Source organism: Protopterus annectens, chromosome 6.part1, assembly GCF_019279795.1.
Source record: "Protopterus annectens isolate FY-2018-M chromosome 6.part1, PAN1.0, whole genome shotgun sequence".
NCBI classification, from domain to species: Eukaryota; Metazoa; Chordata; order Ceratodontiformes; family Protopteridae; genus Protopterus; species Protopterus annectens.
Genome location: NC_056738.1, coordinates 85931704 through 85949933, shown reverse-complemented (window position 1 = coordinate 85949933; position 18230 = coordinate 85931704). Strand labels below are relative to the sequence as shown.

General features: G+C 45.7%; 1 protein-coding gene across 1 annotated transcript in view; it reads left to right on the top strand.

Moving 5' to 3' along the window:
- The window catches only part of TLK1 (tousled like kinase 1), a gene marked incomplete in the record, with an annotated part of 2832579 nt that overhangs the window by 1858805 nt on the left and 955544 nt on the right, over positions 1-18230 (top strand). Inside the window, 1 exon segment of the mRNA XM_044075520.1 lies at positions 14310-14407. Within this exon segment, the coding sequence (XP_043931455.1) occupies positions 14310-14407 (98 nt within the window).

The window sequence follows — 18230 nt, the reverse complement described above, 5'->3', positions numbered from 1 at the left end:
CTAGGTCCGGCGTCGGTTGTCGCTTTCTTTCCTGACGTCAGTGTGACAGGGGTATATAAGACACAGCCGACGCCGTTTTCTTCAGTCTTTTTTGCCGTGCGGTACCCGAAGCAGAAGCAGTTCGCAAGTGCCGGTCTGCCAGCTCCTGAAATTACGAAAATTTGGAAACCGAAGTCTTCTTTAAAGCTAAGTACCCCGTTGGGGAAACTTTTCTTGCCTCAGACCGATGTCAGACAAAGTTAACAATTGTATTTCTTGTGGAAAGCAAATACCGCATAAGGATTTCCATTCCCTCTGTATACCTTGTTTAGGCCCAGACCACGACGTCTCGGGCTGTCGCTTTTGTGCTACTTTCAATAAACGCACTATTAAGCGTCGGGCGGAGTTCACCCAGCACCTTTTTGGTAAAGCTTTTGATTGTAAAATGTCGTTGGAAACTCCGACTACCGTTTTGTCCAAAAAACGCAAGGACAAAGACCGACACGCGAGGTCCGCGGTCTCTGACACCACGCCAAAACCGACTACACGTGGTCCGGTTCTCAGCGAGGCGCCTACGCAGCCCCTGACACTTCTCTGGCGGTGTCTTCTGTAAACGAGACCGCAGGTGCCTCGGCCCATACCCTGACTACAGCTACCGAAGCCACTGTGAGTGTTGAGCCTCTTAATGTGGACAGGTCCACTTCCACCCATGGTGTCTTCAGACCCTCATCTTCATTTTCCATAAAGGCCTTTAAGTCCAAACCAGCCATGCATCCCAAGAGGCCTGTTGCACAGGGCCCAACTCCAGGTCCCATGCCTAAAAAGCAGATGCTCAAAATGGCTGAGGATTTAATTACTCTTATCAGGGGTTCCCAACCCCCTCCGGACAAGAGAACCAGAGTGGAGGAAGCTTCTCCCTCTTCTGAACAGGGCTCCATTATTTCAGAACATTCTGATGAAGAGGAACACTCGTACTCCCCTTTTGAAGATTCTGATGCAGAGCAGTCCATTCCTTCTGTATCTCCCCCAGAGGATTTTTCTTTCAGGGAAACCTTGCATACCTAGAGGGAACACTTCCATTGGGAAGGCCAAGATTTTTCAGATTCCAAGAAAAGACTTAGGGAATTTCTTTTGCTACCTCAGCACAGACCTCTGGCGATTCCTCCTGTCTTGGACATACTTGATGATGTTTACTCGGAGGCTTGCCTTAATCCGGATTCCCTGCCTCCTGCCCCAGTCAAGCCTGATAAGTACTACAGAGTTCCTAACTCACACCAATTTCTTTACAAAAGCCATAATGCTGACCCTGAAACCATTTCTCAAGGCCCCAAGGGAATGAAGGCCTGTACTGCTAAGAATCCATTACCTTCCGAAAGAGAGTCTAGATCCTTAGAAAGGTGGGGAAAAAAGGTATATACCTCGGCCACCCTAGCCATGAGGGCCTTAAATTGTCAGTTCCATATGCTTAAAGCAGTTTCTGTTATCACAATTAAGGAATAAAATGTTACAACCTGAACAACCAGATTTGAAGGAGTTGCAGGATATGATGCGTAGTGCAGAACAAGTGGGTAAGCACACCTTACAATGTGGCTATGATGCTCTAGAGGCCTCAAGTAGAGCTGCTGTTACAGGATCAGTCATTCGTAGACATGCCTGGCTTAGGGAACAAACCTTGCCTGATCATGTTAAAGCTAAACTACTAGATGCTCCTTTACAAAAGGATGTATTATTTGGTACTAATGCTGAGGAGATACTACGGAAAATGGAAGAAAAAGCTAAATCTATGCAAACAGTCAAAGCTTTTCTACAGGTACAACCACCACGTTTTAGCAGAAATTGGCCTTCAAAAAACTGGTCCTTTCCAGCCACGGACAAGCCCCAAAGAGGTAGATACAGGCGCACAAGGGGCAGAGGACAATCTCAAGGATCATATAGAGGCAGACAATGGCAAACTCCAGCACCAAGAGGTGGCAAAGACAGTGTACAACAATACAGGAAACAAACCCAATGACTTTCCCCTTTGCATGCCAAGCAAGTCTCAGCTGGCAGCACCCTTGGGAGGAAAGCTGACATTATTTTCAAAAAATTGGCATATTATCACAACAGACAAATGGATCCTGGACATTATAAACAGAGGCTACAGATTTCATTTTCTCACACTTCCAAAAATGAGAGGCATGCCGAACCTGCCACACAATCAAAGGGCAGAGGCTACAATACAAATTTCAAAGCTCATGGACATGAAAGCTATTCAAGAGGTACCTACTCACGAACAAGGTCAAGGTTTTTATTCCAGACTATTCCTGGTACCAAGGAAGGGAACCGATTGGAGACCCATTTTGGACTTATCCATCCTAAACACATTTCTACTCGTACCAAAATTCAAGATGCTCACCTTACAGCAGCTTCTTCCCATGCTGGGCAAGGAGTTTTGGCTGGTAACATTGGACCTCAAGGAGGCATACCTGCATGTCCCAATCAGACAAACCTGCAGAAGATACCTCAGATTTCTAGCAGGTTCAATCCACTATCAATTCTCTGCATTGCCCTTTGGCTTATCTACTGCGCCCAGAGTATTCACGAAGTGCCTGGCATCTGTAATTGCCTACTGCAGACTTCAAGGGATACAAATTGACCCTTATTTGGACGACTGCCTGATTCAAGCGGACAGCAAACACATACTTCTGGAACATCTGGCTTATGTAACACAGTTATTGAATTCTCTGGGATACACAGTCAACAAAGAGAAATCCAGGCTAACACCATCTCAGAAAATAATTTTCCTGGGTGCCAACTTGGACACAAACACCCAGATGGCCTATCTTATGCCAGAAAAACAGGGGCCGCTAACTCAGTACTTCAAAATACTAACAAATTGTACCAGGCTAACTGCAAGGAAAATCCTGCAGGCTCTGGGCTTCATGGCATCTTGCATTCTTCTAATCCCATGTGCAAATTTGCATATGAGGAAACTTCAGTGGTACCTAAAAAAACCTGTGGTCTCAACACAGCCACAGTTTGGAAACAATAATACCACTAATCCCATGTTTGCAAAAGGAATTTCTATGGTGGGCCCAAGCATGCCAAACAAACACAGGTCTACCATTCTGCAAGCCTCAAGCAAATCAAGTCATCACAACAGACGCCTCAGACTACGCCTGGGGAGCACACATGACAGGCAGGTGCATTCAGGGCAAATGGTCCCAAAAGGAAAAGCACCTTCACATCAATCAAAAGGAAATGCTAGCAGTGATAAATGCAATTACAGCTTTCCAGGACCTCCTGCATCCAGGGCAATTATTGATAAGTACAGACAACACCACAGTAATGTCGTACATAAACAAACAAGGAGGAACACATTCATACCCCCTGTACAGGCTGGCCATGTCACTTTGGAACTTGGCTCTGGAATGGCAAATCGAACTTCAAGCACAGTACCTGCCAGGTTTGGAAAACTCACTGGCAGACCATCTAAGCAGAAATATGACAGACCCGCACGAATGGAAGTTGCATCCTCAAGTGTTTACAAATATAATCCAAGCGTGGGGAAGGCCAGACATAGATCTCTTTGCCTCCCACAGGAATCATCAATTGACAAATTTCTGCTCAAGGACATTCCACCCAAAGGCCTGGAGAGTGGACACCCTTTCTTTCAGTTGGGCAGCACAGACAGTTTAAGCCTTCCCACCATTGCCCCTTCTGCCCAAGGTGCTCTTGAAAGCAAGAGCAGACAGACCGAAGATGATACTGATTGCTCCAGACTGACCAAGACAACACTGGTACCCACTCCTGAGGAGCCTAACACATTCTCCTCCCTGGACCCTACCTCTAATGCCTCTTCTACTGACTCAGCACAGCTACAAAACTCTTCACAGTCAGCTGAAAACACTCAATCTGGCTGCATGGAAAATTCCTTAACACCACAACAGACCCTACTATCCAAGAAGGTGCAGGATGTCATTTTGGAGGCCAGAAGGCAATCTACTAGAAAGGCTTACTCCGCAAAATGGAAACGGTTTTACGCTTGGAATGAGAAAAAAGGCCAGGATCCTAGAAAACTGAATTTGCCTCGGATATTACAGTATCTAGCTGAGCTGTTGAACAGTGGACTTTCATTTTCCTCCATCAAAATCCATGCCTCAGCCATTTCTGCAGAATACAACACTGATCCACCCTTATTCTCTCACCCACTCGTAAGACAGTTCCTCAGAGGGGCTAAGAATATAAGACCTCCAAGGAAACAACCAATTCCAGCCTGGGATCTTAATTACATTCTAGAAAAATTAACATTGCCTCCCTCTGAACCAGCTGCCTCAACAGATTTGCAATATTTGTCCTGGAAAACAGCTTTCCTTCTGGCCATTACCTCAGCTCGTAGGGTTTCGGAACTACAAGCCCTCATGGCTGTGCAGCCCTTTCTCATCTTCCATCAGGACAGGGTTTCCTCTGAACCAACCCGTCATTTATGCCTAAGGTAGTATCCAGGGTAGCTTTAAATCAGGCCATACACTTACCTACCTTTTACCCCAATCCTCAAAACAAAGGGGAAAGGCTGCTACATTCCTTAGACATCCATAGACAGCTACGTTACTATTTGGACAGAACAAAGCCTTTCAGGAAATCAGAACAACTCTTTGTGTCCTCTGCTGTAGGAGCTCAAGGGAAGCCAATTTCCAAACAGACAATTTCAAAATGGATAGGCCACTCCATACGGTTTTGTTACTCCTTTCATGGTAAATCTGTACCTGCAGGCATCAGATCCCACTCCACAAGGGCCACAGCTACCTCTGCAGCCTTCCTCAGAGGAGTCCCTACCAAAGATATTTTGGAGGCAGCCACTTGGAGTTCTGTTCATACCTTCACTAAACACTACCACCTACCTTTATACTCCAAAACTAGAGCAGGCTTTGCCACTGCTGTGTTGCAGGGCATTCTGGCTCCTCCCAGTTCCACCTAGTGCCTACCACCCTGTGCGTAGCTTTGGGATTCTACCCATCTGTTATGACTGCAGCTGTATGCACGATGAACATAGTACAGTTTTGTACCTACCATAAATGTAGATGTTCGAGTGCTAATACAGCTGCAGTCCAGTTTTCCCTCCCACCTTCCCCTCTGGGTACAGACCTAGTGGCTAACACCTTATCTTACATCTTGATTGGGTTATCCTTCTATGATGTATTTGCTTGCAACTACTGGTTTTTGATTATATTGCAATGCATGATTATATATTAGATATATATATATATATATATATATTTTTATATATATTGCCTTCCTTATGGGGGCACCTGACATCTGGGGTAAGAAAGACTGAAGAAAATGGCATCGGCTGTGTCTTGTATACCCCTGTCGCACTGACGTCAGGAAAGAAAGCGACGACAACCAACGCCGGACCTAGACTTTGGAATTCGGCCGACCGAGGACTCGCCTGACGGCAGGAGAACCCATCTGTTATGACTGCAGCTGTATTAGCACTCGAACATCTACATTTATGGTAGGTACAAAACTGTACTTTCCACCCCTCTCTGATGACCCTCCAGTTGACAGCCTGGCTGCTCCACTTCCGTCATTAGGCTTCATAAATTTTCACCGGAAGTGGTTCATATTTTATCTTCCTCTCATAAGCCATCTACTAGGAAGATTTATTCCAGAAAATGGAAGAGGTTTTCTATTTGGGCACATACCCAAGGAATTGATCCTTACACAGCTCCAGTTGCTTCAGTCTTGGAGTTTTTGTCTATGCTCTTCCATCAGGGTTCCGCATCAGCTACCATCAAAGTTCAGTTGGCTGCGATCTCTAATTTTCATGTGGCTAATGAGCCTAGTCTCATGGCCTCTGCAAGGCTTTCTTGAAGGGTACTCTGTTACTCTGTCCCCTGGTCTCCGAACCCATCATGCCTGGGATCTCAGTTTTGTTCTTCAGCCCTTACTTCACCACCTTTCGAGCCTGCAGCTACCTGTGAATTGAAATTCTTGACTTGGAAAACAGCCTTCTTAACAGCAATCACTTCAGCAAGGCAAGTTTCAGAAATTCAAGCCCTCTCTATCAAACCCCCATACTTAATCTTCCATAAGGACAGGGTTTTCTTGGACCGAACCCTTCCTTTCTTCCTAAAGTGGCTTCCGTGTCTAATCTTAATCAATCCATTGAGTTGCCTGTATTCTTTCCGCAATTTTTAAACAAGGCAGAATTTAAATTTCATCAATTGGATGTACATAGACAGTTACGCTTCTATCTGCACCAAACAAAAGATATCCGGAAGTCAGATCAACTTTTTGTCTCCTTTTCAGAAAACAAAATTGGTTCCCCGGTCTCCAAGGTCACCATATCCAGATGGATATCTAATTGCATCTCTTTCATCTACCAAGCGGGAGGAAATGATCTGTCATTTCCGGTCAAGGCTCACTCTACTCGGGCTGTTTCTACATCTACAGCCTACCAGGCCATATTGTCAATGGATGATATATGTGCTGCAGCTACTTGGGCTTCTCCTCACACATTTGTTTCTCATTACAAATTGGACGTGGTTTCTAGGGGCAGGTCGTCCTTTGGCTCCACAGTACTCAGGAGTATTTTCCTATGAGCCACCCAGGGTGTAGGTGCTAGGGACGCTGTCCCACGGGTAAGAATGTAGGCGAGATAGGACTACATAAAATCAGGAAGTTATGTACTCACTATAACGTTAGATGTATGTAGTCCATCTCGCCTCACATTCTTACTTACCCCCCCCCCCCCACCTTCCCCCTTCCTGGAGGATCTGGAGGTTAGGGTTTTATTTACAGAGTTCCCTTTACTTCAGCTTATCCTTTTTATCTAGATGTTGTGTATGCATTGGGGTATGAATGAGTTTTGCAGCTAGATCTGGGGATGTGGAACAGTGCACAATGGGTTACCTGCTTAGCCCAGCCAATAGAAGACTTCGAGCTAGAAAACTTTGGCCGAGTCTGAGACTATATTCGGCTCCAAACCCACGGGTAAGAATGTGAGGCGAGATGGACTACATACATCGAACGTTATGGTGAGTACATAACTTCCTGTTCTCTGCACTTCCCTTTGGCTTGTTTACTGCGCCCAGGGTATTTGCAAAATGCCTAGCTCCTGCCATTGCGTGTTGCAGGCAGAGAAAAATTCTAATTCACACGTACTTGCACTATTGCCTGATTTAGGTGGACAGTCAGGAATTGCTACTCCAGCACCTGGGTACAGAGAACAAGCCCTAGGGTTCATGGCCTCTTTGCATTCTAATAATTCCATATGCCAGAGTGCATATGAGGAAACTTCAGTGGTACTTCAAGTCTCTGGTGTTAACTTTCTCGGGACCTGGAAACAGTAATTCCTATCATTCCTTGCATAAGGGCAGAGTTTCTTTGGTTGGCAGAGGCCTGCTACCACAACAGAGGACTCTCTTTCACTCTACCCCCTACCACCCAAACCTTGACAGCAGATGCATCAAACTATACATGGGGGGCTCACATGGCGTGACAAGGTATTCAAGGCAAATGGAGCCTAAAGCAAATGCACCTGCATTTCAGTCAAAAAGAAATGTTAGCTGTACAGAATGCTCTGACAGCCTTCAAACACCTTATTCTTCCAGAGCAACTATTGATAAAGACAGACAACACCACAGTTATGTGGTACATAAACAATAGGGGGAAACCCTTTCCTACCCCCTCTGCAGGTTAGCCATGGCTCTGTGAAACACAGCCTTGAGCAACCTAGTGCACCTGCAAGCTCAATTCTTGCCAGGCAAACTAAATTCCCTGGCAGACAACTTAAGCAGAAATCAAATGGACCCGCACGAGTGGAAACTGGAGCAGATTTCATTCAAGCTGCTGATCCACAGTTGAGGGGCACCAGAGGTGGACCTCTTCGCTTCCCCTCAGAACTTTCAGTTGAACAAATATTGCACCAGAAATCCCCAAAGCCAAGAATGGAAAGTGGATGCTCTGTCCTTTACATGGGAAAACCTCTCAATATATGCCTTTCCCCCTCTGCCCCCTCCTGTCGAAGGTTCTACTAAAGATCAAACAGGGGAATCCTGTGTGCACCAGACTGACCACGACAGCACTGGTACCCACCTTTGCGCAGTCTGACAGTACTGCCACCTTGGCACCTGCCTCAGAGCCCCCTCCCTGCTGTCCCAGCAGAGGGGCCATATTTTGCATCCTCAGTTACAAGCCCTGAACCTAGCAGCCTGGTTCATCCCCTAAACCCTCAGTAAACAGGTGCTGGATGTCATCCTGGAGGCAAAAAGGCCTGCTACTAGGAAATCCTATTCAGAAAAGTGGAAAAGATACTGTTCTTGGAGCCAGTCCCGAGGAATGGACACAAATGTGCCCAGCTTTACCTCGTATACTAGATTACTTAACAGAAATGTTCCACAAAGGCATAGCCTTCTCTTCAATTAAGATTCCTGCCTCTGCCATCTCAGCTCATTATAATACTGAGCCACCCCTCTTTTCTCATCCTCTAGTCAAATTGTTCTTGAGAGGAGCCAAAAAATTTAAGACCTCCCAGGAGAGCTCCCACCAAAGCCTGGGATGTTAACTTTGTATTGGAAAAACTCACGCTTCCACCCTTTGAACTTGCTGCTTCAGCAGAGTTAAAAATTCCTCCTGGAAAACAGCTTTACTTCTAGCCATCACTTCAGCCAGAAGAGTGTTTGAATTGCAGGCCCTTATTGCCGTGGAACCCTTCATTATCTTTCATGCGGACAGGGTTCCCTCAGGACTACCCCATCATTTATGCCAAAGGTGGTTATCTAGTGTGGCTTTAAACCAATCCATTCATTTGCCAGCTTATTTTCCTAAGCCTCAGAATACAGGGGAAAGGATCCTGCACTCCCTGGATGTGCACAGGCAGCGTAGGTTCTATCTGGACAGGACTAAACCTTTCTGAAAATCTGACCATCTGCTAGTCAGTTTCATTAGTGGGACAGAGGGCAAGACATTTCTACATGGATAGCACACTGCCATCCATTTCTGCTGCAAACATCATGGGAAACCTGCCCCACAGGGGATCAGAACACTTTCCACTACAGCTACGTCAGCCTCTACAGCATTTCTCAGGGGAGTCCCTGCCAGAGAGAGAATTCTGTACACACCTTCACCAAGCATTACCACTTGCCAATCTTTTCTAAATCCAGAGCTGGATTTGCTACAGCAGACGTAAAGGGCCGGCTTGCCACTCCTAATCCTTCTTAACTGCCTCCACCCATCCTCAGCTTTGGGAATCGACCCAAATGTGATGACTGCAACAGTGAAACACTAAGAACATAGTACAGTTGTGTATACTTACCATAAATGTAGATGTTAGAGTCTGTTCACTGTTGCAGTCCTGGTTACCCTCCGTCCAGCCCCCCTGACTTCTCTTCACTTCTGCCTATCCTTTTTGTTTGGCATACCTTATATCATTGGTATTTGCTTTTTCTGGGGGTGTTCCACATCATGTAATTCTTTCCTATTTAGGGGGCTCCTGACATCTGAGGCAAGAAAAACTGATGTAATGGCGTCGGCTGCATGTTTTATACTCATGACGTCCTGACGTCATGGAAGAGGCGACAGCATCCGATATAGAAATCCCTAAACTCTGGTTTTCAGGCTGACTGAGGGCTGCCTGCATGCAGATAACCCAAATGTGATGACTAAAATATTGAATACACTCGAACGTCTACATTTATGTTAAGTGTACACAACTGTACTGTCATTCATGCATTCATACGGTCTGTATTGAAGTATTTTTTTCTATGCATGTCTGTGAAACATTATAGCTTGTAAAGTCAGGAAATGTTTTTGACTTTTTAATTTGATGCCTGAAACATATACATTCTTGGCTTGCTTAGCGAGTTGAGTACGCATCTCAAGAAAATGTTTTGTATCTTTAGTGGGTAACGGCTGTAAATGGAGTAGATGTTTAAGCTGTGTATGAAGCAGCACAAGAAGAAAGGAAAACTTTTTTAAATGTGAGGTGGAGGGGGGGCAGTAGTCAAGGTAACGAATACAGAGTAATACTTGCTGGCTGTAGTCCTGTCCAGAAGTGCTGTTCACAAAGGAGCCTGAAATCCATACAGCTCAACCTCTAAGTGCAGGAAATCTTGATAAAGCCAAAAATAATGGAAATGGCAGAAGCCCTGAGCTGTAGACAGATTGAAATTATTGCCCTTAGAAAATTGCAAGAGTGACAGATTTTGCATTAGCGTGCATTTTGGAAAGGATATAAATTCTAAAATTCAAAAGTCTGTCTTTGTTTAGTGACTTTGGTTATTTCGTAGGAAATAACACATTTTTTGATGAACAGACCAAAAGCATGAGACAAAAATCTGGACAGTTGAAAGGTATGCTATAACCCAAAGAAGTAAAGATTGTGAATGTTTGTGAAGATAGGTGAAGGCTGCCAGCCTAGCTAGATAGAATTTTGTAGATAATTGTGTCATTTGTAAATATTAGTATCAGCCACAGGTGTGTTCTCTTAAATGTGAAAAGACTGTATTGGATGTTGAACTGAAAAAAAATGCCCCCACCAGATGCCCTTATAGGTTTTGCATCTCCAAGGGTGCAGAAGGAGCATGGCACAGTAGAACCAATAACTCTGAAACAAAAAAAGTTCTTGTGCCCCCTCCCCCCCATGGACTGGCCTTGTTGAAGGGGTATAGCTGTCAATACCATTGTGGTGGCAGAAGCCACCAGAAAGGAGATTTCCGAAGAGAGCTCCTTGATCCACCACCCAAACAAGTCTCAGGCACTGGATTGGTTAGGGAGGCGATCCTATGCCTCATCCATCTTTCCTGTGAGAGATGTTAATTACTTATGTATGACCAGGCTCCATCTCTGTCTAGTCTCCGAAGTGTCAGGTACCCTCAAGACAAAGCAGTATCCGGGTACTCAGAAACTGGAGACTCTCTTGAGCACCATCCGGGTACTCAGAAACTGGAGACTCTCTTGAGCACCGCAACTTATTTCAATAAGACTTGTTTCAAACTTGGCTAATGGAGTGTCCAGAGCAGCAGGCTCCAGAATTGTGTTACGGCGACATACTTGGATGCAGTTGTGGAACTTCAAGGACTTCAGAGTGTACTTTATTAATGCCCCCTTTTGACAGGTCTTCCATGCTTGGACCCAAGATTAAGGACATGCTAACAAAGATCAGACAAGATGGTAAGACACTGTCTGCCACAAGGGTCGTCCCTCCCCCCAAGCAATTCTTCTCTGGGAATCTGAAAGGTCTTAAGTGTCTCTTCTTCAAGAAGTTGCAGTTTTCTTCCCAAGATGCTCCCCCAGAGTTTTCTTACCAAGGGTGGGAGGGGAATCATAATGGATGCTCCCCAGGGGTAGAGGTGGTCTGCAGAATCAGGACTTCCATAGTGCTTTTTCTGGCAGGCCCTTTCAGTAGTCCTAAAGGGTTTGCCTGACTGCTTGCTTCTGGTGGGAGTCTGGGTTTGGTTAACTCTCCATCCCAAAGCGTGAGAGTCCATCTCCACAGTTGCCTGGGTGTAGAGTCATGTCCAGAGGGTATGTGATCCCCTTTATAGAAATTCCCACACCATATCCCTGATATTCTACCCCATCAGACTTCCTGAAGCAGCAGAGATCTGTAAGCTGCTGGCAAGCTGAGTCATCCAAGAGGTCCCACCAGACCATAGAAGATTTAAGGTCTATTCCAGATTCTTTTTAGCATCACAGAAGTCAAAGGACCTTAGACCTGAACAAGCTTAACCAGTCCACCAGAAAGAACAAGTTCCTGACGTGGTCACAGTGCAGTTCATATTGCCTGAGGAAGGCCAATTGGATGTGTTTGATAGACCTCAAGGATGGCTACCATCACATAAAGATAGATCAGCATTATCTTAGGTTCCTTTGCTTCCAGCTGGGGGCCAGTCATTTTCTGTTTAGGGCCTTGGCCATTTGGTCTCATCACAGCCCCCTGGGTGTTTGCCAGTTGCATGGTAGTGGTCACATATTATTTTCAGCTGCATGGGTTTCAGGTTTTTTTCTGTATCAGGACAGTTGGCTCTTCACTGCCCCCACAGAGGCTTCATTGATGTTGGCTAGGGACTTCTTGCTCCAACTAGGCAAAAAATTAAGCATCACACTCAATTACCCCAAATCAACCCTTCAACCAGTACAAGTCTTAGAGTTCATAGGTTGCCATTTGGACATAGTCCCATCAGATCGCCAGGCTGCCATCCTCCATTCTTCTCAGTCTTTGAGCTCAGGCCTTGTCAGTGCTTGCGGTTCCCAAACCTCTGGTTCATGGATTTCGAAAGCTTTTTGGCCATATGGCAGAGTTGATGCGGCTAGTTTCTCTGGCCAGGTATATGAGGGTACTGAAATGGGCAGTGGCTTTAGTGTCACTACTAACCCATCCTTTGTACGTGCATAGGCAGCTATGTTTTTTTTTTATCTTGACTATATCAAATCCTTCAGAAAGTGTAGCCAATTGTTTGTTTCAATTTCAAAATCCAGACTGGGCTCACTTGTGTCTAAAGTAACTTTATCCAAGTGGTTGTCAAACTGTATTTTGTTTGCATATTCCCTGAGGGACAAGTCTCTTTCACGAAAGCTTAGAGGCCATTCAACTAGAACTGTTTCTACTTCTACAGCTTTTCTTTCGCGTGTACCTATGGATGATATCTGGTCTGCTGCTGCTTGGCTGGGCCATCATACCTTTGTGTTGCATTATATGCTGAATTAGTCAGTCAAGGTCTAGGGCTTTCTTTAGTTCTACTGTGTTGCAGAGTATCCTTCCTTAGTTACTCCCAAGAAATTGTCATGGCTGGGGACTGTCCCATAGGTTGAGTACAGACTGAGCAGGCAGCATTTGATACAAAAGTTGAGTACTCCCCATAACAATAAATTTGTGTTTGCTGTCACTGTCTGATTCAACTTTCCCGTCCTCCTGCCCCCGGCCTTCTTGTTGATTAGACGAGTGTCCCCTTTCTGGTGACTGGACAGCAGGGGCTTTTCTTTCTGCTTGCCTAGAGTCTTCATTTTCCCTGAATGTTTTCCTTGTATTTATGGAGGAATTGGAGATTAGTTGGATATGTCATCTCATTCTACTAATACTTGGGGGCAAATTTGATCTGGGGAGTTGGTGGAGCAGGGAGTTGTGTAAGGGGTACAGAGCCAAGTCGTGCTGAAAGGCTTTAGAATTGGCTGGTGTCAGATCTGAGTTGGCGCCGAAGTCTCATATATTGAGCTAGGCAGACAACATGGATATATCTTTATGGTTAGTATATGACTTTATAGTTTTCTTTTATAGTTACAAATGTTAATATACATCAGGCATAATGAAGAGCAAGTCCGTTCCAGTTTGCAGTATTGGCAAATAAGTGCCCCAGCCCACCCTTTTGCAAAAGTTTCTCCCATTTTGTCTTGTATTGAAATACTAATTGTGCATTTTTAGAGTTGCAGCTTGCAATATTAAAGCAGTTACTGGTGTCTTCATCTAGATGATGATTAAATTTGGTATGAAAGCCTTAAGCGTTGCTTCGGGTATTGTTCAGATATTGATGAGTCAGTCATCTGCTGTTGTGTTGAGTGCCTCACTTGCAAAAGTGATGGGCAAATAGTAAACAACAGTTTTGAGAGTAATCAGAGACTGCATGACCCTTTCAACTGTTTTTGCAGTAAATGCACATCTTACATGATCCAGTTGTCCACTTCAAAGGCAGGACTGGGCACCATTCTGCACGTTGCAGAACATTCTCAAACACAAGATGCTCCCTCTATCTCATAGTACAGCATGCGTCTTCCTTCACTCCAGATTGACCTTCTCCTAGAATTACTGATATTTACTCAAATATATACAGATGCATGCACACACAGATATATGAATAAAACCCCTTACCACAGTCTACATTTCCACAAGTAGACTAGAAGTAGACTACTGCAGTACTGCATAAAGGCCTTAGCTGTGGCCTACTAGGCCCTTGTGAAAGGGGTATTTCAAGTGAAAGGAAGTGTGAAGGAGAGAGGACATGTTGAAAACGATGGACATGGATAATGGAGATCTATTGTTAGAGTAAGTACATAACTTTCATCTGTTTTCCTTGAAAGGTTTATAATGCCGCTCTCAAGAATTTGGAGCTAGACTAACCATGAGGTGGTGCCTGATATCTAAATAATGGGAATAGGATCTTTGTCCCTTGTCACCATTTGTGTTGTCCCTTCTAGTTTAGTGACATTTGCTTAAGTTAACTCGGTTTTGGTCTATTTTGAAAGGACTGAGTATTATATTTTCCAAACTTCAACAAAAATTGCTGAAATAAAATAAACAGGATAATAGCCTGTATGCAAAAGATGATTTATGTAGAGCATTCTACTGTCTTTAGGAAGAAGCAGAAATACAAGCAGAGCTTGAACGCTTGGAAAGAGTAAGAAATCTTCATATACGAGAACTTAAAAGAATTAATAATGAAGATAACTCACAGTGAGTAAATTCTCAGTGATTAAATGTATTAATTTTTAATTATGTTTTATGTAACCCCCAGCTCAGTAAATCATTGTCATTTGCTTTCCATATTTACTTTGCTATAAATGATGGTCAGCTGAAGTCTCTTATCTTGTGGAACCCTTTGTTTTTCTTGCTTACCAAGCTCTGATGTAATTATATACTCCTGTCTGTTTGTGGCAGTTGTAAGCAACCCTTTTTCAACAGCAGTTGATAATGCAGCTTTTTCTGTGGTGGGGAGTAAATTGCTGAATTGACACTCAGTTGCAAGAATGTTGAGTGCAAATTTCAGTGAAATGCAAGTAGTAATTTGAAAGAGAATTTTCCCCCAAGTTGTATCGTCCAGAGAGTTAATTGCAAGGTGCAAGGGGAATAGCTTAAGCACCACTTCCCCAAACACATACTGAAGCACTTGATTAGTGTCCTGCACACTCTTTAGCTTACCTGTAAAGAAGAGGTCAAGCTGGGGTAATATGCACCTGTAAGGCATGTCTTACTCTGTGCATGCCTTCAGTATTATTGCTACAGAATTTGTATACCTGTACTGAAATCACGTCAAAAGGAGATGCAATTTATTCCACCAGTACAGAAAAAGCTGCAATGTTAAGTTGTTAATCTCGCCTTCATTCTTGCTGGATCTGTTTGGAGCCGACCTTCTGCTCTGACTCGGCCTATACTAAAGCTCGAGAGCTATTTATACCGACTCGAGGCTACCCTATATCCCACAATGCTAGGCGCTAACTACCCAGATCTTGTTTGCCGCTTACAGCTGCGAGGTGCGTTTATTACCGGCTCTTCAGGTTAGAAGTTATATTTCAAAAATTTTCTATCTTTTATTCAGGTTTTTTCTTAGTTTTAGTTAGTGACCATCCCATTAGCTTCCCTTCATAGCTAATCCCCCTTCCTGTCCCTTTTTAATCCCTTTAGTTATAAGGTTAGGCCTTTTGGCCTATTCTGCTTAACTTGTCAGTTTAACTTTTGTGTGACTGACTTTACTGTTTAAAAGGGTGTGTGTGTGCGTGTAATTTTTTTACTTAGGATGTCAAAAGACACCAGGGTCTCAGGCTTCAAGAAGTGTGACTCACGCTGTCAGAAAATGTCGCTGACAGACGGTCACACTTGTGTTTATTGCCTGGGCCCTCTGCACCTGCAGGACTCTTGTTCGGTCTGTCATGCGTTCAGCCCAAGAGTCCTGCAGGAACGCAGAAACAAGTTAATTTTGAGGGGCTTGTTAAAGCCTGAAGGTTCCCCGACGAAGTCTTCGTCGGGGAAGCCTTCAAAGCCATCTAAGCCGTCAGCTCCAAGCTCAGAGCCTTCGACTGGTGGTACTCAAACTGCTGTCACATCGGCTCTGGCTGGAGCAGATGTTTCCAAGACATAGTCTTCATCATCGGCTCTGGCTGGAGTGGACGTTCCTCAAATTCAGGCTTCTACATCGGCTCGAACCAGAGCCGATGATTCCAGGACTCAGTCAGCGCCGATAGTGGTGTCAGCGCCATCTGCTAGCCGTAAAAGGTCCAAATCTCCATCCTTCGAGTCTGTTCACTCGGCTCCGAGGTCTCCCTTACTCTCGGAGCGGAGTCATTCCTCCAGGTCTTCCAGGCTCTCGGACCACAACCTCGAGAGGGTGGTTAGTAGACTTCTTAAGTCTCAGGCACTAGCCAAAATGCTTGATAGCCTTCTCAACAGACAGTGGCTATCCCCACCCCATCTTCGATTTCTCCTCTGACTTTTCCTCTGAGTTCGGAGCTGGAGCTTGTGGGAGCCGTGGCCGTCGACACGTCGGAGCCGATACCTCTCTTCCATGGTCCCATCCTTGGAGGGATCCGGGCGCATGGACTTCCTCGTCGGCTCCAAGGGGGTGAGTGGCATTGCACCCTTGTCCGACCCCGTTCTCCCTCTCAGAGCTTCAGCGCTGGTAAGTTCGGCCCTGACATCGGCTTCGGAGCCGTCACTCTCGGTGCCGGGAGAGGTCCTTATCTCTTCGGAGCGGGGACCTTCTACCCTGCCTGATAGGTTCGCCTTTGAAGTCATGAGGAGCGTGCTGGCCCCTGTGCCTGATCCATGGTCGGCTCCCTCAGCTCCTCCCTCTAGTGCCTGCTGCGGTCTTTACCCACCCTCTCATTCCTGACCGTAGAGATCCAACGCCTCAGGTTTCCCCATTAGGAATATCCTCTTCCGAGGTTTCCCCTGATCCGTCAGGGGAACCCCCTTGGAAGAGGAAATGTAAGAGGAAGCATGTGGACTCCCCTGAGTCCATTACATCGGATACCGACTTGGATGAGTCGGAAGGGTCCCCCTCTGAGGATGTCTTCTTTTCAGACATCTTTGAAATCCTGAAGCAGAGGGGGAACTGGTCTACCCTTAATCCTTCTGAGGACAAGTCGGTTTACCTAGAGGCTTTTGGCTCTCGCCCTTCCACCTCCTGGGTGTCTCCGTCCTTTGACCCCCTCATGGAAGTGGTGGCACGGATGGCGTGGACGGCCCCTGATACGATGGAACCTACCTCACGGAGGCCTTCCAAATTTATAACAGCCCCTTCGGACAAACAGTTTTTAGCCAAGGGTGTCCCAGTTGACTCCATGGTGGTGGCTGCAGCCACTAAGAAGGAACTGGCTGATCCTTCAGTACCTGTCCATCCTCCTAACAAGGAGTCTAGGACTATGGATAGGTACGGCAAGCGGATGTTTTCTTCAGCGACCTTTGTCATGCGTTCGCTGAATTATCTGTGCCACTTCACCCGCCTTCAAAGAGACATGCTCAAAGAAGTGGGTGAGGTCTCAAGACAAAATAAATTCCCAGCTGGCAACCCTGAATTCCATTGTCAACTCCTTCATGCAGCTTATTTCCTATGCGGCCGATGGGGTGAGTAGGGCTGCAGGCACAGGCGTTGCCTTAAGGCGTCACGCCTGGGTGCGGCTTTGTAACTTTGCAGCCCCCTTCTTCACTAACTCCCCCTTTGACGGTTCAGCTTTGTTTGGACCTCAGGTGAAGGATACTTTGACCCGATGCGAGCAAGAAGGCAAGACTCTCTCTGCCGTGAGAGTCCGTTTTTCCACCCCGTCTAGATCATACCCCAAGGATCAGAAGGGTGGGAAGATGTGGTCCTGTAAACCACAAAAGGTCGCGCCTGACGCAAGAGGTCAGTTCCCCTCTAGAGGCGGGGGGGGGGGGACAATAACAGACGCCGCCCTAGGGGCAGAGGAGGTCCACAAAATCAGTGTAGCAGAGTCTCTTTCTGACAAACACTTCCAGCATCCCTGAGAAGCTGCCTGACTGTCCGCCTTCGGAGGCAGTCGGGGGAAGGTTATCACTGTACCCAGAAGCCTGGCTTTCACTCACCCAAGACAAATAGGTACAGTCGATCATATCCGAGGGTTACAAAATTCCCTTTATCCACACCCCAACTCGGCCAAAACGACCCCCTCCAGACGTTCCACCCAGTCTAAGGGAACAAGCAGTACTAGAAATATAAAAACTGCTAACAAAAAGAGCCATCCAGCCAGTCCCAGCAGACCAACAAGGATCCAGAATCTACTCCAAGTTCTTTTTGGTACCAAAAAAGACAGAGGACTGGAGACCCATATTGGATCTCAGCAGACTAAACAGGTCTGTAAGAAGAACGAAGTTCTGGATGGTCACGCTACAGTCCATTCTACCCTTTCTGGGTCAGGACGATTGGATGTGCTCAGTAGACCTTCAGGATGCGTACTACCACATCAAGATGCACAGGTGCTCCAGGAGGTTTCTCTGCTTCCGGCTGGGAACCAGTCATTATCAGTTCAGAGCCCTGCCCTTTGGT